The sequence below is a fragment of the Fusarium falciforme genome, chromosome 10, assembly GCF_026873545.1.
Source record: "Fusarium falciforme chromosome 10, complete sequence".
Taxonomy (NCBI): domain Eukaryota; kingdom Fungi; phylum Ascomycota; class Sordariomycetes; order Hypocreales; family Nectriaceae; genus Fusarium; species Fusarium falciforme.
This window is the reverse complement of record NC_070553.1, coordinates 1,603,471-1,626,341: the sequence shown is the minus strand read 5'-3', so window position 1 is coordinate 1,626,341 and position 22,871 is coordinate 1,603,471. Positions and strand designations below refer to the sequence as shown.

At 53.3% G+C, this 22,871-nt stretch overlaps 10 protein-coding genes across 10 annotated transcripts; 7 read left to right on the top strand and 3 right to left on the bottom strand.

Annotated features, from left to right (window-relative positions):
• Window positions 1–129: 129 nt before the first annotated feature.
• Window positions 130–1,086, top strand: NCS54_01242300 (ATP-dependent Clp protease proteolytic subunit; the record flags this gene model as incomplete). The annotated part of the gene is made up of 5 exons (XM_053157656.1): window positions 130–273; window positions 321–339; window positions 391–416; window positions 461–602; window positions 650–1,086. 5 exons carry the CDS (start codon window positions 130–132, stop codon window positions 1,084–1,086), a joined length of 768 nt encoding a protein of 255 aa, XP_053013631.1.
• A 919-nt stretch (window positions 1,087–2,005) lies between these two features.
• On the top strand, window positions 2,006–3,677 carry NCS54_01242200 (Sugar phosphate phosphatase; the record flags this gene model as incomplete). The annotated part of the gene is made up of 6 exons (XM_053157655.1): window positions 2,006–2,027; window positions 2,078–2,148; window positions 2,198–2,328; window positions 2,376–2,498; window positions 2,548–3,397; window positions 3,447–3,677. 6 exons carry the CDS (start codon window positions 2,006–2,008, stop codon window positions 3,675–3,677), a joined length of 1,428 nt encoding a protein of 475 aa, XP_053013630.1.
• Window positions 3,678–4,026: 349 nt separating this feature from the next.
• NCS54_01242100 (Hypothetical protein) lies at window positions 4,027–5,248 on the top strand (the record flags this gene model as incomplete). Its single annotated transcript, XM_053157654.1, has 3 exons — window positions 4,027–5,072; window positions 5,118–5,176; window positions 5,223–5,248. The coding sequence occupies exons 1-3, from the start codon at window positions 4,045–4,047 to the stop codon at window positions 5,246–5,248; spliced, it is 1,113 nt and encodes a 370-aa protein (XP_053013629.1). The 5' UTR covers window positions 4,027–4,044.
• Window positions 5,249–5,707: 459 nt separating this feature from the next.
• NCS54_01242000 (Hypothetical protein) lies at window positions 5,708–6,166 on the bottom strand (the record flags this gene model as incomplete). Its single annotated transcript, XM_053157653.1, has 3 exons — window positions 5,708–5,869; window positions 5,921–6,024; window positions 6,082–6,166. 3 exons carry the CDS (start codon window positions 6,164–6,166, stop codon window positions 5,708–5,710), a joined length of 351 nt encoding a protein of 116 aa, XP_053013628.1.
• Window positions 6,167–7,037: 871 nt separating this feature from the next.
• NCS54_01241900 (Zn(2)-C6 fungal-type domain-containing protein) lies at window positions 7,038–8,948 on the top strand (the record flags this gene model as incomplete). The annotated part of the gene is made up of 3 exons (XM_053157652.1): window positions 7,038–7,165; window positions 7,217–7,532; window positions 7,584–8,948. The coding sequence occupies 3 exons, from the start codon at window positions 7,038–7,040 to the stop codon at window positions 8,946–8,948; spliced, it is 1,809 nt and encodes a 602-aa protein (XP_053013627.1).
• Window positions 8,949–9,517: 569 nt separating this feature from the next.
• NCS54_01241800 (Hypothetical protein) lies at window positions 9,518–10,548 on the top strand (the record flags this gene model as incomplete). Its single annotated transcript, XM_053157651.1, has 2 exons — window positions 9,518–9,671; window positions 9,722–10,548. 2 exons carry the CDS (start codon window positions 9,518–9,520, stop codon window positions 10,546–10,548), a joined length of 981 nt encoding a protein of 326 aa, XP_053013626.1.
• Window positions 10,549–11,394: 846 nt separating this feature from the next.
• NCS54_01241700 (MFS domain-containing protein) lies at window positions 11,395–13,377 on the top strand (the record flags this gene model as incomplete). The annotated part of the gene is made up of 9 exons (XM_053157650.1): window positions 11,395–11,495; window positions 11,549–11,706; window positions 11,756–11,860; window positions 11,908–12,267; window positions 12,318–12,506; window positions 12,554–12,640; window positions 12,688–12,910; window positions 12,962–13,063; window positions 13,116–13,377. The coding sequence occupies 9 exons, from the start codon at window positions 11,395–11,397 to the stop codon at window positions 13,375–13,377; spliced, it is 1,587 nt and encodes a 528-aa protein (XP_053013625.1).
• Window positions 13,378–14,857: 1,480 nt separating this feature from the next.
• Window positions 14,858–16,538, bottom strand: NCS54_01241600 (MFS domain-containing protein; the record flags this gene model as incomplete). Its single annotated transcript, XM_053157649.1, has 4 exons — window positions 14,858–15,223; window positions 15,272–16,021; window positions 16,074–16,375; window positions 16,430–16,538. 4 exons carry the CDS (start codon window positions 16,536–16,538, stop codon window positions 14,858–14,860), a joined length of 1,527 nt encoding a protein of 508 aa, XP_053013624.1.
• An 825-nt stretch (window positions 16,539–17,363) lies between these two features.
• On the top strand, window positions 17,364–18,971 carry NCS54_01241500 (Glyco-hydro-32N domain-containing protein; the record flags this gene model as incomplete). The annotated part of the gene is made up of 1 exon (XM_053157648.1): window positions 17,364–18,971. The coding sequence occupies one exon, from the start codon at window positions 17,364–17,366 to the stop codon at window positions 18,969–18,971; it is 1,608 nt and encodes a 535-aa protein (XP_053013623.1).
• A 48-nt stretch (window positions 18,972–19,019) lies between these two features.
• On the bottom strand, window positions 19,020–21,212 carry NCS54_01241400 (Hypothetical protein; the record flags this gene model as incomplete). Its single annotated transcript, XM_053157647.1, has 1 exon — window positions 19,020–21,212. The coding sequence occupies one exon, from the start codon at window positions 21,210–21,212 to the stop codon at window positions 19,020–19,022; it is 2,193 nt and encodes a 730-aa protein (XP_053013622.1).
• Window positions 21,213–22,871: the final 1,659 nt, after the last annotated feature.

The following is a 22,871-nucleotide window of genomic DNA, read 5'->3' as shown; positions in this document are numbered from 1 at the left end:
CCTTATAGTGTTTATGAGACCTACCCTGAGCTGCCACCGTCCCACGGGCCGAGCTCCGATCTAGCTCCCCCACCAATTCCGGTCGCATACTCAGACCTTCCATCACCAACTTCCTCGACCTCTACCAAGATGCTTCTACGACCGAGGACGTTGCGCGTGCTTCGTGGCGTGTCGCAGCAGCATGTGAGGACATTTGGCTTCTCCAGCTCCTCTGCGCCGCCATCGGCCCCTCCAATGGCCAACATTCCCATGCCCTACATTGAGGAATCATCGGTGAGCCAGCTCGGTTACTCGCCATTGCTCGTGTCTAACGGTGTCAGGCTGCTGGCAGAAAGACTTGTCCGTTTTAACTGACTGTCGCGACCGGCTAGAAATGCTAATGGGTTGCAGGGGACATCTTTTCCAAGCTCCTACAGGTGAGGTCCTGTTCATCGTGTCGAGTCCCAGCTAACATTTCTAGGAACGCATCATCTGTCTCAATGGCGAAATCAACGATTACATGTCCGCTTCCATAGTCTCCCAGCTACTATGGCTCGAGTCCGATACCCCCGATAAGCCCATCACGATGTACATAAACTCTCCCGGCGGCTCGGTCACGTCAGGTACGATCGCTTGGATACACGCCCTGGTCGAAGCTCACCGGATGTAGGAATGGCGATTTACGATACTATGTCATATATCAAATCCCCCGTGTCGACGGTCTGTGTCGGTGGTGCCGCGTCCATGGCCGCGATTCTCTTGGCGGGAGGTGAAGCTGGCAAGCGATTCTCGCTACCGCATAGCTCCATCATGATCCACCAGCCATTGGGAGGAACCCGGGGACAAGCTTCAGATATCCTGATTTATGCGAACCAGATCCAAAAGATACGAGAGCAGTCGAATCAGATCATGCAATACCACCTCAACAAGGCCAAGGGCCACGACAAGTACACGATCGAGGAGATCAACGACTTAATGGAGCGAGACAAGTACCTGTCGCCAGATGAGGCCTTGGAGCTGGGTGTTATTGATGAGATTCTGACGAAGCGACCCGACTCGGAGCAGGAGAAGAAAGACGGACAATCGGAAGCTCCCAAGACCAGCTAGGATCGAAGGGTTGAGGGAGAGAAAGGATGGCAATGTCGGTGAGAATTAGACATGCCTCCCACGTTCAAGCAAAGCATGCCTCTACCAGCCTCATGCTGACTGTTTAGCCTACGCCATGTACAACTAGATATCGATTGACCTAGCAATGCATCTATTTTGGCTGATTTAGTAACAACATCAGCGCGGCTCACTCGCCAAGGGCGCCAATCTCGGGCTCACGGCTCGGTTTACTCCTTTCTTCAATCCGAAACAGACAAAGATAAGCCTAGAGCAGAACCGCATCATCAAGGTCCCCCCCAGACGAATGAGGTTCAAACGTTCCAGACTGAGCGATTATTAGCAATGCCAGGGGCTGGGAGACGTCAATCCTTGGGAGAAAACCGCGCGCCCAGATGGCCTAGTCCTGCTGTCAGATTGGTTAAGACGAGGGATGGCGGTTTGACTCGTAGGGATATAGAGTGGGACGCTCTCCAGTTCACGGCGTCTTGCGCGGTTACTGGGGTTTGCAGGTGTTTTGGGTTGGTGATGCAGGGTAACTTAAGTTGGTGTTCCATGAGTACAAACTTGGGAGGTGACGAGGTTATGATCAACAGCTCTTCTGAAAGGAAAAGAATATCCAATTGAAGCCATCAAACCTCTTGCTTCCATTCAAGAGCTGAGCTTCATAAGAACTCCCTCATGAACAGGAAAATGCCGGTATCCAGATCAACGCACCTAACGAGGCTTGACGTCATGCCTTTATCCACAAGCCCCACCCAAGGTACCCCTCGATGCCCCTCCATGTTCGAGCGGGAAAGTTTTGGAGGAGAACCCTTAAAGCCACCAGTTGCCTGAAGATCCTGAGGAAGATCAGCAATATTTTCCGTCTTTCTTTCGTTTTTTTCTTTTCTCATCTTTTACGCGGTAAGAGCTGCTCAAGATGGAGTACGATACCAAGACCCGTGAGTGTCTCGAAGCGTTGGCAGAGCTGCGACTAACTGCCTGATTACAGCGGTGTCTGTCACCAGCGATCCCAAGTCATTTGCTAGCGACTCGGTCCGAAAGAGATGGCCAGTCATTCTGGTGAGATGTCCGAATGTGCCAAATGGAGTCCAGCTGCTGACGTGACCAGACCCAATCCATTGACGACGTTTACCGAGCTGTCACCAAGGCCACCGACCCCGAGGCCATCGCAGAGGGCAAGAAGATCATTGAGCAGTTGGCTGGTCTCAAGTACGAGGTCGAGCACGACCGAAAGCTCACGTACGGAATTGCCTCATCGTCGAACAATTCGAAGCTGACTTCCATAGTCCCATCCCCGACGATGGCTTCACAGACGAGATTACAGCATACAACAAGGAGGTTGAGGCGCTAGGCCCTGATGCCCACTGGTACGATGTGCCTTGGCTCTTCTCCGAGTGCTACATGTATAGGTACGAAGCTCAAGAAGCTTCTGACCAAACCAATGCTTACACCCAACAGACGCATGAGCACCTTCTTCCGCCTGACCAAGCACTGGAAAAACTACGACATGTTTGCCCGCCAGAAGATGGACACGTTCCGATCGTCGCGGCCGGCCGTCCTCGAGCTCGCCAGCAAGTACAGGCAGTTTGTCGAGCAGCTCCGCGCCGACAAGGACTCGACCCACGACGCTAACGCCGAGAGGCTCCTCTTCACCGAAATGTTTGAGATTTGCCTCTGGGGCAACGCCACCGATCTGTCCCTGCTCACCAACCTGACCTACGAGGATATTCAGAAGCTGCAGGGTGCCGAGGCTCGTAAGGCGGCTGAGAAGAACATTCTGGTTAACGACCTTCCCAAGGCGTATGAGATTCTGAAGAAGGCTCAGGCTGAGGGCAAGAAGGAGCGCCGTGTTGACTTTGTCCTTGACAATGCTGGCTTTGAGCTGTACGTCGACCTTATCTTGGCCGGCTACCTGCTCTCTTCAGGTCTTGCTACTCAGATTGTCCTTCGACCCAAGTCCATCCCCTGGTTCGTTTCGGATGTTCTGCCCAGCGATTTCAGCGGCCTCCTCAACGCCATCGCCAACCCTCGTGCCCTGTACGAGACTGCTTCTGAGGATGAGGAGCTTCAGGGCAAGACCCCTGAGCCTCTGTCTGATGAGGCCGAGGGAGACCTCAAGTTTCTTTTCCAGGAGTGGGCCACATTCCACTCCGAGGGTCAGCTCATTCTCCGTCCCAACCGATACTGGACTGCCGGTGGTAGCTTCTGGCGACTGCCTCATGAGAACCCCGAGCTGCACGAGGAGCTCAAGCCTGCTGAACTTATCATCTTTAAGGGTGACCTGAACTACCGAAAGCTGACCGGTGATGTGAGTTATCCCTACCGCCCTGAGAAGTACAACGCTGACAAACAATTAGGCCTGGTGGCCGGCCACCACACCCTTCACCGAGGCTCTCGGCCCCATGGGACCCTCCTCAGGCCTCAACGTACTCTCCCTGCGAACCTGCAAGGCTGATGTCGTCGTCGGTCTCCCTGAGGGTAAGGACGAGGAGCTTAGGAGCCTCGAGGGCGGCGGCGGCGACACTGGTGCTCGACGATGGGCGTGGCACGGAAAGTGGGCGGTCGTGTGCCTGTCCCAGGGTCATTAAAAGTGATTTTTTCATCAATATTGACCATGCAGTTTCTTGTTGATATGAAGGAATGATAGACGTGATGATAGACTTTTATTTATAGAGAAGGAAAACAACCGAGACAAGGCCCAGCTAGGATCTACTAATTTGAAGCTCGGAAATGACCCACAGTAGGATTCACATCCCTGCCACCATCTCAGCTTGCTGATCTTACAGCGCCATTATGATTGGCTGCTGTAAGCGGGGGTTCCTGTGTGAATCGTTTGATCGCATTGTTCGTATATGGGGCTGAGGATGAATCTTTAAAGAGAGCGGAAGTCCCGTATCGTGGCTTTGGAGCCTTGAACTCTTCTTCTTTGTGGTCGTGTCCAGCATAAACTCGACAATGGGCATTCTCTTCTCTCGTCCGGCCCAGGAGACGTTCCCTGAGGGAGCATATCCCGTTGGCAACATTTCATCCCTCAATGCTTCTTCCATTTTCCCTTACGCCGGAATTAACACGGGCTTATATGGTGGTATCCCAACGTCGAATCTTCCTCCGATACCCTTCGAGTGGATCGTCTCCCCAGATGCAGACCGGGTCACCGATTCATGTCCCAACGGGGACACGATACTCACCTTCTTCGGGGTCTCGGAGGCTGTCATTACTATTCTTGTGCCAATATTTGCCTATCGTCCGTTCATACACAGACTCTCACGAGGATGGCTCGGCCGACGCTCCAAGAACTCCATCGCGGTGGCATGGACAGTCACATTTGCGTGTCAACTTCTGGCCAACGCCATCATCGCTGGCATGATTGGCAATACACCTGGTTATGGCCACCTAAACATGCTTCGCATCTTTACAGTCTACATGACCCGTCCGCGCTTTCATTTTATCGTCCTAGCTCTCCTGCGCAGTCTCGTTGGAGTGAAGCGCCCTCGAGAGTGGGACAAGACAACCATCATCAATCGCCGCCTGGACAACCGAATCGAATTTCCTTTTACGGATTCATATATCGCTGTCGTCGCTTCTGAGATGCTTGTCTTCATCATCTCGGCCATCTTTACGGGGGTGACATGGCATCGGTACCCAAAAATTGAGATGTCGTCTCGCGAGTACATGGACGATCACATCAACTACGTCTCGAGCATTCCGGGAGTCATGTGTCTATGCCTTCTTGGGTTTGTACCCATATACAAGCGCTACGGCGACGCTTTTCCGATCGAGGGGAGGAGATACGAGACGGGCCGGCACTGGGGCGCGACAGTGGCAGCGGACGGCACGGCGAGGGTGGCCGTCAAGAGAGGTATATACAAGGGTGCGGCTGTGAAGAGAATTGGAAGTGCAGTGGCTGCAGCGGCACTTATGGGATATGCCACGTTGGTGCAGTGGTCGTACTGGACGAGGTTCTTGGAGCTGCCGGGTGTTTTGTAAGTACTGTGCATGTGTGAGAGGACTTGAGCTGACACAGATAGGTTCTGTCCGCCAAAGATGATAGAGACAGGGATCATTTGGGCTGTTTTTACGTTGATAGGTAAGTTTATCGGGCTTGGATTTGATCTGCTGCTGATGAATGACAGGCGTGTTGGCTGGGGCGGCCTCATGATGCCTAGCTTCAACAATCTCTACTCTCAACTGCCAAAAGACAGAATCCATTTACTCGAACCACCTCTAAATTATCCTTTCTCTTCATATGTGAATCCTGAAAGCCTACTATTCTGGCATCTGGAGCCTGGGGATCTTTGTTGCGCATCGTCCATGGGGTAAAGCGTGGCTCCCTCCCTAGTTTTTCACTCGCCAACTTCTCGTAGGCTGTTAAGATAGTGACCAAAAAAGAGAGCATAGCCCTCTCTAGCATTCAAAATTTCTAAAAAGAATCCCATATCGGCTCTCATCAAGTGATGGCATTGAATCCTTCCGACTTGTTGACGCGAGGTGTAGGTTATGCATCAGCAAAGAAGAACTCAGGAGACAATCACTTTCCGGCCACACTTCTTCAGAGCAGGTATGCAGACACGAATTTCTGTAGCAAATTATCGTCGATGCGGTCTCTTTCGACTGTCGTTTACTGAAGTGACTCTGTCTCATTCTTCGCCCTGGCTTCAGCCTCTGCCTTCTCCCTGTCCTTGGCCTCTGACTCTCGTCTCGCCTTGGTGGCGGCCACCTGCGCTTCGATCTCGGTAGCGATAGAAAATGGAGTGCGCGCGCCTGTGCTCTGAACTCGATTCTATTATCGAGCCGTCAGATTTCTATTCCGTACATGTTGAGGTCGATTTACCTGGTCAGGCTGGAGTCGCCCGTCATCATAGTGCTGTGGACATGACTGCGCGTTTGGCCTGGCTGCGAGGCACTTGTGCTTGGTTATCAGGCTTTGTGGTGTTTCTTTCTTGTGTTAGTGCTTGTCGAGGCTCGCGGGGCATTAAGAACGAGCAACCGAACCGATTGTAATCTCTTGGACTGGCCCTTCACCCGTAGCCTCTTTGACAACGTCTTCAAAATGTTGGACGACTTCACGAGAAGGCATTTTGGCTGCTTCTTGGAGTAGGTTTTCGCGTAGTAAAGATGTTGTAGGGATTCAGGTGTGTTGATGCAGGTGTTGATGGACGAGAGTGAGAGACAGGGTGAGGATTAAGAGTGAACTGGCAGTTGCCTACCTATTCCTACTCTTTGTGATTCATGGCCTTACGTCACCGATTTCACAACATAGAGATAGAGCAATGATGGGAATTTGTGGTCTGTTTGGCAAGTAGTTGGTCGTACCTGCGCTATCGTGAACACCAGTTATGAGAGGCCACGACGGAGGGCGTAGCTTGGAGGACCGGTTGTTGAGCGGGTGAGTACTAATACTATTCCGAATTAATACCCAAGGTACTACAAACATGGAATTCTACGGCATCAGTGGATATATGCCTAAAGAGCAAGTTGGATGGGTCAGGAATGAACGGTTGTTCAAGATCCATCAGAAGGATACCGATAGCCTGGGCCCTGCCAAACTTACCCCGAATTCCCGGCTTTAAGCGTGCATGATTAGCGGCTCTTGTCGCATGGTCGGTACCTCATGAGAACTGGATGGCGGTCAATGAATTGGTAGCCAGTTTCCAGGCCAAATCTCAGGGTAAGAGATGAGGGAAGATACTCATGAGATATTAAAGATTTTTTTAGTAGTCTAGAAGCAGTTTGTGAATATTCTCTTCATATCCATCAATGACTCCCGGCCCGGGGTAATGTTACCTCGACAACCAGAGCCATCTTCTTTCCCATTCTGGATGCCCCATGCCCCGCAAATTGTTCAGCCGGGGCTGTCAGGTGACGGGGCAATATTGGAGCTCCCTCGCCATGAGCCCAGACTCCAACATCTCGACAGTTGCTTAATCCGCGTTGCGCTACTGATCATCATGGACTCGAATGGGTCAAGGCCGCTGATCCCCCGGATTCCAAGCGGAATGACCCCTCAGGATTATGCCGCGTCGCCTCCGCGGCCGAGGAGGCATCTCCGCTCGCGCGAGGGATGCTTGACGTGCAAGTGCGTGTAAATCCAGTGCCGATGCGGCTTGTAAACTGACAATTGTTTTAGGAGGAGAAAGGTCAAGTGTGATGAGCAGAGGCCGCGGTGCTCTCATTGCGAGAGACTCAACTTTGAGTGCAAGTGGCGACCTCAACAGCGATCTACCGCTCAAAGGAGGCAAGCAAACAACGATGTGGGCAACCAGCAACCTGAGCAGAACCTCTCCCCTGCGACAGATGCATCGCCAGGAACCTCAGTATTCCAGCCTGCGCATGCTGTGGATGAGGTGTTTGACTATGCGAGCTTCATGTGGGACTCGGGCGACTTCTGGCAGCAAGTGTCTCCGGATATGAATCCAAATCCAGGGCTCGAGGCGCATATGCTGGTAGGTCTACAGCTAAAGAGAGAACAATGGACATCTATTAACTTGGTATAGGCTGCACATTCACAAATCACCTTTCCGGACAGGACAGCGTTTGGAAACCCCTTTCCGGGGTCATCAGTTACACAAAGCAACGACAGCCCAGAGAAAGCACCCTTGCCTCAAGGAACTGGGAGCGACAAGCTGATGGACTTTTTCGCCAGCTCAGTCAATCCCCCTATCATTGCAGAAGTTGAGACACAGAAGAAGTGGGTTTCGATGCGGCAGGCCGTCGTTGAAATGGCCAAGGTCTCCCCAATGGTTCGACACGCGATACTTGCTTTTTCGAACCTACTTCTCTCTCGGAAGGATGGGACGTGGAACACAAACGACCAAAGTCACTATGAGCATGCTGTAGCAGAGGTTGCTAGTCGTGATGGCACCCTCATGACAGAGCACAGCGCTGCCCGCGAATACCTTCTTGCAGCTCTATTCTTCCTCGGTTATATCGATATTCTTGAAAGTCGACTCGACGCGGCGCACTCCAACCTCAAGCGAGCATATATCTTGTTTCAAGGAAGCAACAAGAGCACCTTGACATCGAACGAAAAGCAGTTGCTCCTATGGATTCGACTTCTGGACGGGCGAGCGGTATCGGCGGGCGGTGACGGTCTGTTCTTGACAAAGGACGATGAGATTTTGCTTGTGGAAGCGTCACCTGCAAGCCTCGACGGGGACCCCGACGACGTTTCCAGGCCTGATGGCGCCGATGACATTGAAGATGTTCTTTTCCAAGTCCTGTACCAACCTGGTGTTGTCTTTTACCAAAAGGTGCAGAGCTTCATGGGGAGAATCTCAAAGATTGATCCTTGGCATCGTTCGAGGGGTACTGTCGAGGATGAGATAGAGGTCATGAACATCGGGGCCGTGATTGCGGCTGACCTGCGGACCCTGTACGAGCAGCGTCCTCCGCTGATGGACTATGCAGTTGCAGGGAAGCTGACGGAGCCGCACGTCTCGAAACACTTGGCTTTTGTAATCACGAGGGCTTTTCGCACATATCTCGCCAACTTTCACGCCAGCAAGGTCCACTTACACCGCGTCGCTTACAAGACCCTCCCCCTGACAAAGGAGGCGTCCGAGGCGCTGGATCAGATTCGGAAGTTGGCTCGTCAGATCGTCGAGGACCTGGAACCCGAGGATATCCTCCCGGTCAACATGCTCTGGCCTCTGCTGATGCTAGGCGTCGAGGAGCAGGATCCAAACGAAAAGGTGTGGATCAAGACGCAGATTCTCAAGATGGAAAAGGTGGCTACCAACGCTCGCATCACGGCCCAGGTTCTCGAAGAGGTTCAGGCCCGGCAGGAAGCGGGCAAGGTGCGAATGGATATCCGAGCCGTCATGCATGCAGTCTTCAACTCGTGCTTTGCCATCGTCTGAGCTCTTGACGCATGCACAACGGTTCAGCTGCATGGTCTTTGTTCCGAGGAGCCACTCGCCTTGTCACCCGGCAGAGCATCACCCCAGAGCCCACCCCAGAATCCACATCAACAATACCGATGATCCGGTCCGGTCGGCTTTAGAGTCTTCCAAGGCACGAGGTACAGCTTCGATCGCTTCCACAGACCCCTGCCTGGTGGTCGGCTCGACGCCCCACACACACTCTTGGTGCCGATCGGATGCGGTTGACATCCCATCCCCCAACTTCCCCGCATGAAGCCATTGCCGCAGGTTAGAGCTTCACCGGTACGACAGCTCGCGAGACATGTTGCTGCTTCTGAGTCGTTGCCTTGAGACGTGGCATGACGTCGTTTGAGCTTGATGGAGACGCCGCTGGAAACTCCGTGGGGGCGGAATTGAGCATGACACGAATAAGTCGCTGTTAGTCCCACGCAGGAAACCAAGTCTTTGTTTCTGATCCCCGAGGCAACTTTTTCTTCTATTCTACTCTTCGTCTGCATTCTACGGAGTTGGTCTCTGATTTCACACACACATCAGACTCGGTCAATATGGGCTCAATCGCGACGACAAAGGGCAAGCCCTTTCCTCCTGGAATTCACGTTCCTTGTCTCACTTGGTTCGCCAATGATGCCAACCAGGAGATTGACTGGGACCTTCAGAAGAAGCACATTGAGTTCCTTGTGAACTCTGGCCTTGATGGCAGTACGTGGACCTGACGACCCTCGTTCAATTCATCGCTAACATGCTGGTAGTCGTCATTGCTGGCACCAACGGCGAGGCCGTGACCCTCACAGCAGCCGAAAAGTCGCAATTGGTACGAACGACTCGAGAAATTGCGACCCTTGCCGGTCGTCCAAACATCACCATCACACTCGGCACCTCGTCGCAATGCACTCGAGAAGTCATCAACGAGACACGGCTGGCTAAGGATGCGGGCGCTGACTTTGTCCTCGTCCTGACGCCCAGCTACTTCCACTTTGCCATGACGCAAGATGCCATTGTGGACTTTTTTGAGGAGCTGGCCGACGCGAGCCCGGTGCCTGTCGTCATCTACAACTTCCCCGGCGTCGTCGCTGGACTCGACGTCAACTCGGAGATGCTGGAGCGCCTTGGTCAGCACCCAAACATTGTCGGCGTGAAGTTGACATGTGGAGGTATCGCCAAGGTCGCTCGTGTGGCTGCTCAGTACAAGCCCGACGAGTTTACAGCACTCGCCGGACAGAGCGACTGGCTCGTCCCCGCCATGGCCGTGGGAGCCACAGGAACCATCACGGGCGTCGCAAACCTTTACCCCAAGGTCTGCACACAGATCTTTGACCTCTACAAGGCCGGCAAGACGCAAGAAGCCGAGGCGGCACAGCTCCGGCTGGCCAAGATGGAATGGGGATTCGCCAAGGGAGGCATCAACGGTACAAAGTGGGTTGTGGCCAAGCTTAGGGGGTATCCTCTCGAGAGCTGCCACTGCCGACGGCCGTATCCCAAGTATAGCGATGAGAGCAAGCAGGAGTGGATTCTCAAGGTTGTAGAGCCGCTTGCGGTTGTTGAGAAGAGTATTGGGAAGAGAGGAATTGATGCTTAAGGCATTGCGTGGGTTGATCGACTTGGTATAGAGTACATGCATGCAATGGATGAAATTATGAGCATGAATAGAACTTGCGGTTTGCTACTGTGTGACTACATCTTGGAAAGATCAATAATTGGCCACTGGGGGCTAGCTGAGCCCTCAATTGGAGGTCTCAGAGAGTGTTGGAGTGTTGTGCCATGAGAAACACCACCCTCTCACATTACGTGCCAACCGGTCTTCCTTGGCATCATGATACCATCTTCTTCTCGGAGCCTTTAGGAACCCAAGCATCAACATGATCAAACACCCCTGCTCCATCTGATCTGACCTGACTGAAGAAACCATTCCCGAGTCAGAATATCCGATCATCGGCCCAAGCTAACCCGAACACACTCACACTTGGATCCCCCGCACGCGCCCCAATCCCTCCAATCGCTTCCCTCGCTCGCCTCGGCTCGCTACTCGGATGTTATGCCATCGATACAACTTGATCCAACTCGCCTGGCATGACTCTCCACCCCTCGTGACATCCCCAGATTTCCCAAACTCCCCCCCCTTCTCAGTGGAGCCTACCATTTCTCCAACTTTTGACACAGCACGGGAATTCACCGAACACAATCCCCAGACTTTTTGGTGGTTTTCCCCGCTTTTTACCCCGGTCATGGTTCGTTCCCAGAAACAAGGTCACGACTGGATGGAGAACTTGGGATAAATATCTTGTCTAGCCTCCCCGCGGGGGTAATTGGTTTTTTTTCTTATCTGGTCTGTATCAGAGCATGAGCAGGGATCGTCCCGTTCAATAATTGAGTTTTTTTAATCTATCAGCACTTTTTGTTGTTCATCAACTCCACGTTACTCACAATGGGTGGCTTTCGCGCTGTGGAGGATCGGCCTACGCCGAAGGAGGTGTATAACTGGCGTCTCTACACCGAAGCCGCTGTCATCGCTACTGGATCACTGCTGTGAGTATTCTCATGACAAAAAATTTCATGTTCTTTGTATCTGACCTTGTTAGGTTCGGCTATGACTCTGCTTTTGTTGGCACCACTATTGCTCGTGAGAGCTTCAAGCGCGACTTTAAGATCAGCCCCGAGCACTCGGCGGATATTTCTAGCAACATTACCGCTACCTTTCAGGCTGGTGCTTTCTTTGGTGCCATTATTTGCTTCCTGGGTATGTTCTATCGTGGAGTTGCATGTACAAGAGACTAATATTGTCTCAGTCACTGAAAAGGTCGGTCGCAAGTGGGCGTTGCAGTCCAATGTTGTCGTCTTCCTCATCGGCGCCATCCTCATGACGGCTGCCACTCATCAGCTCTCTTTCATCTGTGAGTATCTATCCCATTGATGTGTCAACGTCATCTAACAGTTCCAGATGCTGGCCGTGCTCTTACCGGAATCGCCTGTGGTGCCATCACCGCCACCGTCCCGAGTTACATCGCCGAGCTCTCTATCGTCTCAATCCGCGGTATCCTGACGGGTCTCTTCGAAGTCGCATACCAGATTGGTTCTCTCGTCGGTTTCTGGATCAACTATGGTATCAACCAGAATATGGACCCTACCAGCGCTACCAGCTGGCGTGTCCCAATGGCTGTGCAGATCATTCCCGCGGGTATTCTCTTGGTTGGCGGTTTCTTCCTCCATGAGAGTCCGTTGTGGTTGATGCGCAAGAATCGTGAGGAGGAGGCTACTCAGGCGCTCGAGAGTCTGCGAAAGCTTTCGCGGGATCACAAGTGTAAGTGGCATCAACAGTAGCAGACAGAGACAAGTACTAACCCAGAGCAGATCTGCAGGAGGATCTCGACATGATCCGAAGCCGTCTGGCTGATGAAGCCGTCATCGCTAGCAAGTATGGCTCGGGTCCTTGGGCCTTCTTCCGCGGTGCTCTCTTTGAGCTGTCTCGCAAGGGCATGTGGAACCGTGTTCTCCTCGTCTTCTGCTCCTTTGCTCTGCAGAACATGTCTGGTGCTGCCGGTAAGTTTGATGAAATCTGCGAATTTGCATAGACTAACAGGGGTCAGCCATCAACTACTACTCTCCCACCCTCTTTGGTTCCCTCGGAATCAGCGATGTGGCTCTCTATACCGGCATCTACGGCCTCGTCAAGGGTAAGCACCCCAGGCTCAATTACACCTCACAAGCTGACCCTTTCTAGCTGTTGCTTCCATCATCTTCTACGGTGCCCTCATCGACATGTGGGGACGACGCAATCCCACAATCATCTCGTCCGCCATGTGCTCTACCTGCCTGTGGATCGTGGGTGCGTACGTCAAGATTGGCCATCCCGCCAGCATCATTGCCGAAGGAAAGGAGCTTTCTCCCTCTACGGCTGCTGGTGGCAAGGCCGCTACGGCCATGATTATGATTTACTCTGTCTTGTAGGGATTGACCCCCTTTCCGCCTCAAGAGCTATTTCTAACCATCTTTAGCTGGTCCTTTGGTCTCAACGGTATCCCCTGGATCGTCTCTGCCGAGATCTTCCCCGGTGCCCTGCGAAACTTGACCGGAACCTGGGCTGCCTGCATCCAATGGTAAGATCTCCCAAGAATCCTCAATCTTGACAATCACTTACAGTGTCTGCAGGGTCACCCAATTCGCCATCACAAAGGCCCTCCCCTACATCTTCAAGTCCTTCGGCTACGGAACCTGGTTCTTCTTTGCCTGCTGGATGATCATCGCCGCCATCTGGGCCTTCTTCTTCCTCCCCGAGACCAAGGGCAAGACCCTCGAGGAGATGGATGTCATGTTTGGCTACGTTCACGATCGGGCGCCTAGCGAGCACGACGATTTCGTCAAGACGGCCTCAAAGGGATCTGCGATTGAGCACTCTGAGGAGAGAGTCTAAGAAGCGCAAGGGTTATTGTGTGAGATTGGAGTCTGGTGTGAAGGTGTAATGGTTGTGTGGAAGTTGGAGTTGTGTTGCGCCGTGGCAATTATTGGAGTTGAAGCTACTGTCACCTATCAAAGATACCCCCCATATAGCTCCAATGATGTAAGCCATTCCAAGAGCTTGGACGCAACCTGTTCACGGTTTGATCTATTAAAAGTACCCTTGAACATGCAGGTGGTGCAGATACCCCTGTCGAGTGAACAAAGAACAAGACGCACCTGCAAGGTACAGCCGTCAGCACAAGTCTGTTATAGCAACTTCTTCAAGCCTGTTCCGCATTTTCTTTGTGTGTTTCGTCTATTAAAAGGAATGGGTGGTGTAGGCTGGTGGAGGATATCAAAGTCTCAGCTGAAACAGAACGAGGGACCTCGACAGTTATATAGCCGGATTGTGGCATTCGAGGCATCGAGGAACTTGAAACACTATTCAAGAAACATCCTAAATAACAATGGCATCTACTAGCTATTGCGCTGGCGTATCTCCACAGCCTCATGTTCAACAGCAACTGCAGACCATGAATCCAGCTTTGCTATTGAACCGAGGAACAAAAGCCCTTCAATCTTCAGAAACCCCTTCACAACCCATTCAGTCGCCAAATTTCACTCAGCCACCACCTAACAGCACCTCTAGCCCATCTCCATATACCATGAATGCAAGAGACGCGTGGATGGGTAGCTCAGGGTACCCAATGAGCTTCACAAGGAGTAGCATGGGAAACTTCCGACCAAACTGGGGCGCGTTACTCAGATACGAACCCGAACCATTGGAGCCTCTCTTTGGCCTAGAAGAGCATCTTCCACCTCTACCACCCCCTCCTCCTCAGCAGCAGCGAACACCACCGGTGCCGCGGTTCAGACCAAACGTGGGATGGGTTCCTCAACAGCGTCAACCGACCTACTTTAACACGAATGTCAAGGTCATGTGTAATGGGCAGGAGAGACTGGTTCCACATCGTGCTTATGTCATGCAAACGAGAGTTAGATAGTTTAGAGCCCACAATTGAAAGGATCAAGTAGCGCGAGTTGTCATTATTGATAGAGCGGATATCTGATACATCAACTTGGCTATTGACACATCCCTGGGACGATCATTTGCAAACCATTACCAGAATTTATTCCATTTCACCTTACAATAGCAATCTTAGGTTAAGAAAAATAGTAAATCCACATCAAATGTCCTTCTTCCATGTTACAAGAGTCGCGGTGGTCAAGAAAATCCTCATCGGCGTTTCGGCAACTTCAGACAAGAACCATATTAAATTAGGGCGAAAAGCATATAAATCAAACATAATTTCATGATCTCCGTTAAACTTTTGTTCAATCCTCATGCTAAGATGCAAGTCGTGTATCGTCATATACATCAACCATTCCCCTCGTACCAAACGCCCAATATAACAAGGTATCAATCTGGATATCAATATCTTAATAGTCATCGCTTATGCGCTCGACGCCTTGGAATCTCCCTCCACCTCCACTATGCTCGTCCCATTGCTCCCCCTTACCTCGTGCGCCGCCTCTCCCTTGTGCGGCTGTCGCTTCCAGTGCCTCGCAGGGATGCCATCACGGAAGAAGCCATTGATCTCCTCGATACTGCGACCCGTCACTTCCCCAACACAGAAGTAGACGTAGGCCCAAGTAACGAAACATAGTCCTGTGTACACGAAGCCCGTCTTAGGTCCGAGGTTCGCCGAGTAGTAGAGATACGGGAGCGTGAAGACGGTCACCCAGACGGTCACCCAAAAGGCAGCAACGGCTACGGCGTAGATCTTGTTGCGGTTCCGGCCGACGGCCATTTCAGATGCCTATCATGGATCAGATAGGAGTGTATGTAGAGAAAGGTGTCCACTTACAATAGTCCAGCCAAGGGGTCCCCAGGCAAAGTTAAAGGCTACAATCTCAATAATAACAAAACTGATAATGACCTTACCGATAGTTTCGCTAGGGTTTCCACCAGGGATACCTAGGCAGCCAACGACAAAGATGGAAACAGTCATGATGCCCGTTGTAATCATCAACAGTGGCCGTCGAGGAAGCTTGTTAGCCAGCAACACAGCTGCCAAGACAACAAAAACCTGAATGATAAAGACAATCAGAGTCATGAGGAAGGGATCCTTTAGCCCAATGGCTTTGGAAAAGACAGTGCCAAAGTAGTAGAACCATTGGATGCCGTTGATTTGCTGCGCAACCAACGCTCCCGCACTATACACCACCTTTCGTCTCTCTATAGGATCCGTAAGGAGCTGTATCCATGCTCCCTCGGCCTCGCTCGCACGTTCCCTCTCAAGATCTTCCTGTATGGAACGCATCACTGGCATCGGGTTGTAAGCCTTGTCCTCGCGATGAAGAAGGCGCAGCGACCTGTCGGCGTCATCGGAACGGCCGCGGCGGAGCAGCCAGCGCGGGGACTCGGGGACCCATGCTATTCCGAGGACGATTACGAGCGGGAAGATGAGCTGGAAGCCGATTGGGAAGCGGTAGGCAAAGGTGGTCTGGTTGTCGACTACGCCGCGGTTTATGGCCGCGGCTATGATCTGCGAGATGGATAGGGTGAGTTGCCAGCACATGAGCAGTGGGCTGCGGAGGGATTCTGGTGCGATTTCCTATAGAAGCGTCAAGTCCCCGAGCTTGGTGTTCAGGGGTTGGTTGACCTACGCCCATGTATAGCGGCGACGTGGCCGAGAAGTTACCCACTCCAAAGCCTAGGACAGCTCTTCCGGCAGTCATGAGGGCCTTGCTAGATGTGGTGGAGAGCTGCATGACAACGCCGATGATAATGGCCAAGGTGCCCGATCCAAAGGCCCCCTTTCGGCCGAACAAGTCGTTCAGCGGTGCGGCAGCGAGCGAGCCGACTAGTTCGCCGACGTTGATCATGGACGTCATGATAGCTAAGCTGGCAGGGGAGATTTCGTAATCGCCGTCGGCATTGCGGTGGCCAAAGTGGCGGATGAAGACATCTACACCCATGAGACATTCTACCACTTTCAACACCACAAAGATGCATCACATACCAAGCGTACTTGTACCGTTGAAGTAGACGCCATCATATCCATAAAGGCATGCTCCGATGGCTGCAAAGCCGCAGAAAAGCCAGACGTACGGGTGCTGTATCTTGAACATGACCGGGGCGGTGGGGAGCTCTCTCGGGCCCCGAGACTCTTTGCGAGCGGATACAGGGCTGAAGGACCACAAACTAGTTCAAACGGTCTGGAATCTGGATCAGAAAAAGGCCGGCACTTGGAAAAGTGTCCAGGATGTCGGCGTGAGATGGGGGTTAAAGCTCCGGCATTCAATATCAAATGGAGTTGTTGAGCCGCCCGCAATGCCGAGTTTGGAAACAAGATGAAGAGATAACATTTCTCCCCAATCCCACAATCCCAAGGGTCCCCCCTCGTGAATTGCCGTCTTTCCTTCTGCCTTCTTGTCCTGCCCAACATGCGGCGTCTGGCTCTTGTCCCCCCGCCCGCCTCGCTCTCGTTGGCCTGGGCATGCCGGGGTTGTCGCAATAGAGTTTGGACGGCTTCGTCGCACGGAACCCGCATTCAGGGATGCGCCTTGCTCCTTGGGGAACGCCGCGCCGTGGCGGGAAGGGAGATGAGCTGATGATCGAGACCCTTTGGGTGCCGACACGTGAGATGCCGTCGGCCGGGGGTGCTTTTCTCCAAAGGTTCGTTTTGGAGTTTGCTCCGGGAAAAGGAGAGACGAAACTACACCTTTTTGCCTTTTTGGAGATGGCACGAGGTTGGGCATAAAGAACGCGGGCAAAGATAAAATGGGACTCGGGTAACGTAGTAAGTGAGAGAAGAATTGAAATATAAACTTGACTGAAGCAGCTTTTGCCAATGGATGTTTTCTTTGTTGATGTGCACAAGACATTACACATTATCTAGCGACAAGACACCCTTGACTCTTTATCCCTGAGACAACCCAACAAAAGTCCCGAGTATGCGATCCATCCTTCCAGTCCCAACTCCTCCTCCAGAGACTTGTCCTTACTCTCGACCTTCTTCAACTGAAGCCTCTGCCGATGTCATTCCTCTACTCGTCGACGACACATACCACGTCTTTCACCTTACCACGCCTCCTTCGACAAGACATCATCCCGAGCGTCTAAGATCATCATGGTCGCGACTGCGATCAACAAACCTTGTCGAATGGACAAGGGACCAGGACTTTGTCCTGTCGCCTGGGGAGTCTGATCTCGATGCTGACGCCGATGGGGCATGGACGGGCTCTGCCATACTCGGTCCGGACGAGAATATGAACATCTTTTATACTGGCTACAACCTATCCCAAAACGGCCGACAGACGATACTGCGAATAAAGGCGACGGATCGACACGGGTCGAGATTCCAAAGGCCCGCGAAGCCTATAACGATCCTCGGTGAGGGGCTCACAAAGTTCGAGGAAATTGACTTTCGCGATCCCTTTGTCATGTACAACCGGAGTGAAGGTCGATATTGGATGCTCGTGGGTACTCGTCTCTCTAGCGGCCCGTACTGGAGTCGCGGGTGCATTGCCCTGCTCACGTCTCCCGACCTCGAAGCCTGGACGGTAGCTCCAGAGCCGCTGTACGCACCCAATGACGTCTTCTGCCCCGAGTGTCCAGAGCTCTTCTCTCTGCCGAATGGCAAATGGTATCTCGTATACTCGCGGTTCCACGCCCCCAACGCCGGCACCGTTTACCGCATCGCCGACACCCCCCGGGGACCGTTCCGTGTTCCACGAGACGGCTCCCACGGTCGCCTCGACGGTCGACGCTGGTACGCGGCCAAGTCGTGTCCCAAGGCGGGCAATCCAGACAAGAGGGTTTGCTTCGGCTGGATCGGGGACTATGTTGACGACGAGAACAAGTGGCTCTGGGGCGGCGATCTCGGCGTCACCAGGGTCATGTGGGCAGACACAAACGCGTGTCTCCGCATAGACGCCTCGCAAGAGTTTAGGAGCTACATCTGGCAGACCTCAAGACCTGTGTCTCCCAGCAACGCAGCTCCAAACCTTTACCTCTGCTCCCTCGGGTCGACGGCCACGCACTTTCCAGAGCTGGGCTCTGCGGAGTGGAGGAGAGATCTCATAGTGGACTTTAAAGTTGCGGCTTGTGACGCTCACAGCTTTGGGGTCATGCTTCAGACTGACGGCTCGGGAAAGGGGCACAGGCTGCAGTTTAGTCCCTCGGGAAACGGCTTGTTTTCTGTTTCTCTGATTACAGATTTTCCTCCCCTTGATGACTTTTGGGCGGACCAGTATCGCCTTCATCTCCCTCGACCTATCGACGGGCCCGAGCTGGTGCGACACGAGAGTGTCAGTCTCGTCGATGGCGTCTTCCTCTTTTTGCGAGGTCAGCTAGTGGAAGCCTTTTGTGGAGGACGAGCACTGAGCTTCCGCCTCCCAATACCTGCATCTTGGACGGAGAATTGCCAAAAGGACGTCCGCCGGTTCGGATGGTTTGTGGAGGATGGCATGGTTGACATTGTCGACATGTGTATGCGACACTCCATGGGACTCAAAGACCTATCAGTCGAGTCGGACAACGGTCTCGAGGACGCCGAGTAAACATCACTAACATTGCAGCCAATATTTTTCGACTACTGCCTTTGTTTTTCATCTCAGGTCCTCCTGCGGCATCATGGGGGTCGGGTTCGACTGCATCACCAGGCCGCTGAGGAGATCGTACGCCCCGTTACCACCCGCGGCCAGATCCCAGTCGCCAAAGTCGGTGAATTCGTATATATCCGGGGCGTAGTTGCCCATCATGGGGCTGACCTTGTCGTTGAGGGGCTCATTGAGGTTGACAGCGAGGGCGTGCTCCAAACCTCGCAGGATGGCGCCCTCGAGACGATTCACGGCGTATTGCATTGGCTCATGGCTTTTGCTCATCATTCGGAGGTTCCAGAGGTACGAGTTGAGAGTTTCTTGCCAAAAGTGACGCTCCTGGGATGATAGAGAGGTGACGAGGAGAAGAGTGGTAAAGGAGCCCAGGAGCGAGAAGAGGTAGGGTGATGTGAAGTACCAAAAGGCCTCGAGATGATCGGGTCTTAGGCTTGTGACGAAACTGATGGCGTTTTGAGCAGTCTGGAGGGCTATCTGACGAATATCTGAGAGGACTCGATCGTCGGTGCATCGCGGAGGTAGCGCAGTAGATCGAATCAGGCGGCGGAGGAGGGTCATTACAACTCCGTAGTAGGAGAAGTGAAGGTAACCATGAAAGCACAGCTTGCGCTGGTAGATGACATTCATCTGTAGCGAAGGCGGGATGCTGTGGTACCAGCTCGTCAGCATCTCAAAGAGCGGCCGGGCCTTTTCAAAGAGGATAAAAGTGTCCTGCTCTCGACATGTTCTGGCAGTGTAGAAATTGGAGTAGACGACTGAGAGGATCTGCGTCAGCCGCACCATCTGTATATACTGCGTCTTCCCCGTGGAAGCAATAGATCTTCGGTCATCATCAGAGCCCGAACTCGACGACGTTGACTGGCCTTCACTCTCAAAATCTGAAAAGTCGGCAGTCGTGAGGTCGCCGACTGTCCAGTCATCGTCGTGAATGTGCACAGGACGCCCGTAAGCTAGAGCAGTCCAGCGATCTTGCATGAATAGCGCCCAACTTAGACGCTTGCGGACGTTGCGCTCCCATTGAGGAATCGTCCAGTTGCTGGCGTCGAGGTGAAGTCCCAGACACTGGCCGATGGCAAGCGCCTGGCATGTAAGACCCCATTGGAAGGTGTGGTCAGGGTTGAGGGGGTCTTCGGGCTGGCACTGGAGTAGCAGCAAGGCAGCCTGGATGGAGCTGAGCTTGGGCCGATGATACGAGGCCGGGATGGCAGTCCGCAGCATCCGTCGGAGAAGGGCGGCGTCCGGGGGCGTCCGGATGGAGAGCTCCGGGTCGTAGGTCCACCAGCGGATGGCGGAAAGATAGACAGCCCCGAGGAGGGCTGCAGGGATGCGACGATAAGACTGGCAGTATGCCAGGGCGAAGGGATCCTTGGACAGGATGGGATAACATGGCTGGACATGCCGCCAGAACAGCTCTACGAGGCTGGGGCCATGAGGACGTACGCAAGCCTCTATTGCGTCAACCTGGGAAAAGGTCGGGTCACCCTCGATGGCTTTTTCGTCGCGGGCTATGTGAAAGGTCAGGGGATACTCCTGGCCGTCATCCCTCTCCAGCACACGACGTATAGCATGTGTCTCGAGGCTAAACTCGTGAGTCCTATGGTCGTAAGGGCGGTGACGCATCAGTATAGGTTCCATGTCGCTCCCCAGACCGTACAGCTCAGCGAAGCGTGTGGATGAGCACCCCATGGTACGATCTAGAGGCCCCAACTCGACAAGCTCGGGGACCATGACCGAGGCCGGGGCGACGGGGTGGGCGCTGTCGGCCGATGCTCGCGTCTCGGCGGGAGACAGGAACGGCGGGACCGACTGGACGGACACGGCATCGTCCCGAGACTCCTTGCGGACCACCTGGTGGTGGCCCTGGACGGCGGCCGGGTGACTCGGCAGCTGCTGGCTTTGGGAAAGCTGCTGCTGCTCATCAGCCGGACCGGGCTCGTCCCCGCTGTGAGGACCGGCGCTGCTCCCCTGGATGCTGCTCCCGCTGGCGCTGGTGATCTGTCGCTCCGGGGGGTCGTGCTGGAAGGTGCAGGGCGTCGCCCTCAGCTGGCAGTGGACGCAGTCGCCGTCACCGTCCTTTGTGACGCAGCGAGTCTTGCGCTTCCGACAGGCGTCGCAGGGCCGCAGGCTCCGGCGCTGTCGCTTCCGGGCGTTGTTCTGGTAGTCCTGGGGCGTGATGATTTCCATTTGTGAACGGAAGAAGGAAGGAGGAAGGAGTTCAGGGATAGGGGGAGTCCGGGTCCTCGATGGCCATGTCCATTCAGTGAGAAGTTGTGTGTGGTGTGCGGTTGGGAAGTTGGTGAATCTGGTTGGCTCTTCACCGTCTCCCCGCTTTCGTTTTGCTGTTGCTTCTTTTGCTTGTTGCGTTTTCGTGCTGTGTTAGTTGCTGCAGGTCAGAAGCAAGCCTGTCAAGCAGCCTGTGTCTCAGCTACACCCCGAGGCAAACTCGGTGAATATAGCTTTCTCGGTGAGTGAGGCTGTGCCAGATGGATGCTGGACCAGATGAGGCAAAGGTGATGTCGTCAGCCTCAAAGTCAAGTTTAAGATCCCTTTGAGAAGGAACTCTCGAGGGCTTCAAACACTCTCCGCCAAGGCACGCGCGCCATTTAGGTAGCCAGCCCGGATGACGAGGGAGGCTGAGACTTGCTCGGGCTGAGACTCTCCCCGACTTTCCACCAGGGGATGGAGGGGGGAACCGTGCTTGGGCACCTTGTTCGACCTGTAACCAGACGGCGAGGCTCAAACGACCCTTTTTGATGCCTCAAGATCAGATTCGTCCATGGTTCGTCCGGGGACCGTTTATTAGAGTTGAGACCGGTTCATGTAAAAAGCCCATGTGCTTGCGCCGCCTCGCCGCACCAAGACGCCATGGCACAAAGGCTGTACCAATACGTGGCCCGCCACAGTTCTCGACCCTGCCCTGAGCAAAAGAACCTCTGAGCTTCTACCCCCCCAAGATCTCTTCCGGTTCCGTGGTTTCGGGAGCTGAAGTGGGATGGTCGTGCGCCCCCGATCCCGTTGCCGCCGAGTCTTGGCAAAGGATGGCGGAGGAACGACCCTGAAAGTCTGATTTGATTACTGAAATGACGTATGCCCCGAAAGCTATGACCTCATCTTTTCGAAATGCCGTCCTTTGTGGCTTTGTTGCTGACGTTTTTTCGATTTCGAAAGCCGAGATTGGGGGTTTCGGTGACGGTTGGCGATTGTGGTTGGTCATGTTAGATCAGGGTCTGGTCAAACGCTTTTCGGTCAGAATTTGATCGTTTTGAGTCTAATTAGTCACGGCTCAGCTGGTGTTTAGCCATGTCCTGAATAGCTTCAGGTCCGAGTCTAAATTAAACGCCGCGTATCTACCGTCCGCAGGCGAACAGACCCTCTTTATTTACCGTTTGCCAACGGTCTGAATAACTTCAAACGTGCATAATCAACATACTGAACGACACAATAGAAATTAACGTTCGATTTATGAGTCAAGATGGATAAATATCTGTTGCCTGTAGATACCGCAGCAAATTCTTTCCGCAACAACAACATAAAATCTCGTCTGTTCCTGATTTGTGAAGCGCATCCAGCATCCATCTCACTCAACACCACATTTATCACATGAGAACAGCCATCTGATTCACGACAGCCAAGATGTGCACCGAAACACTTGAGCTTCACAGCTGCCACCATGAAGATTGCAGCTGGGAATACACCAAACCAGGCCCTCCCGTACTCTGCCCGTATGGAAACAACAGCCGTCTCTGCAAGAAAAGGACGCCTCGCGAGGTCATCCTTTTCCCCATGGAGTGTCCCGATTGCTATGAAAAGGCCAAGAACGGCACAAGCGAAACGGCATCTTCA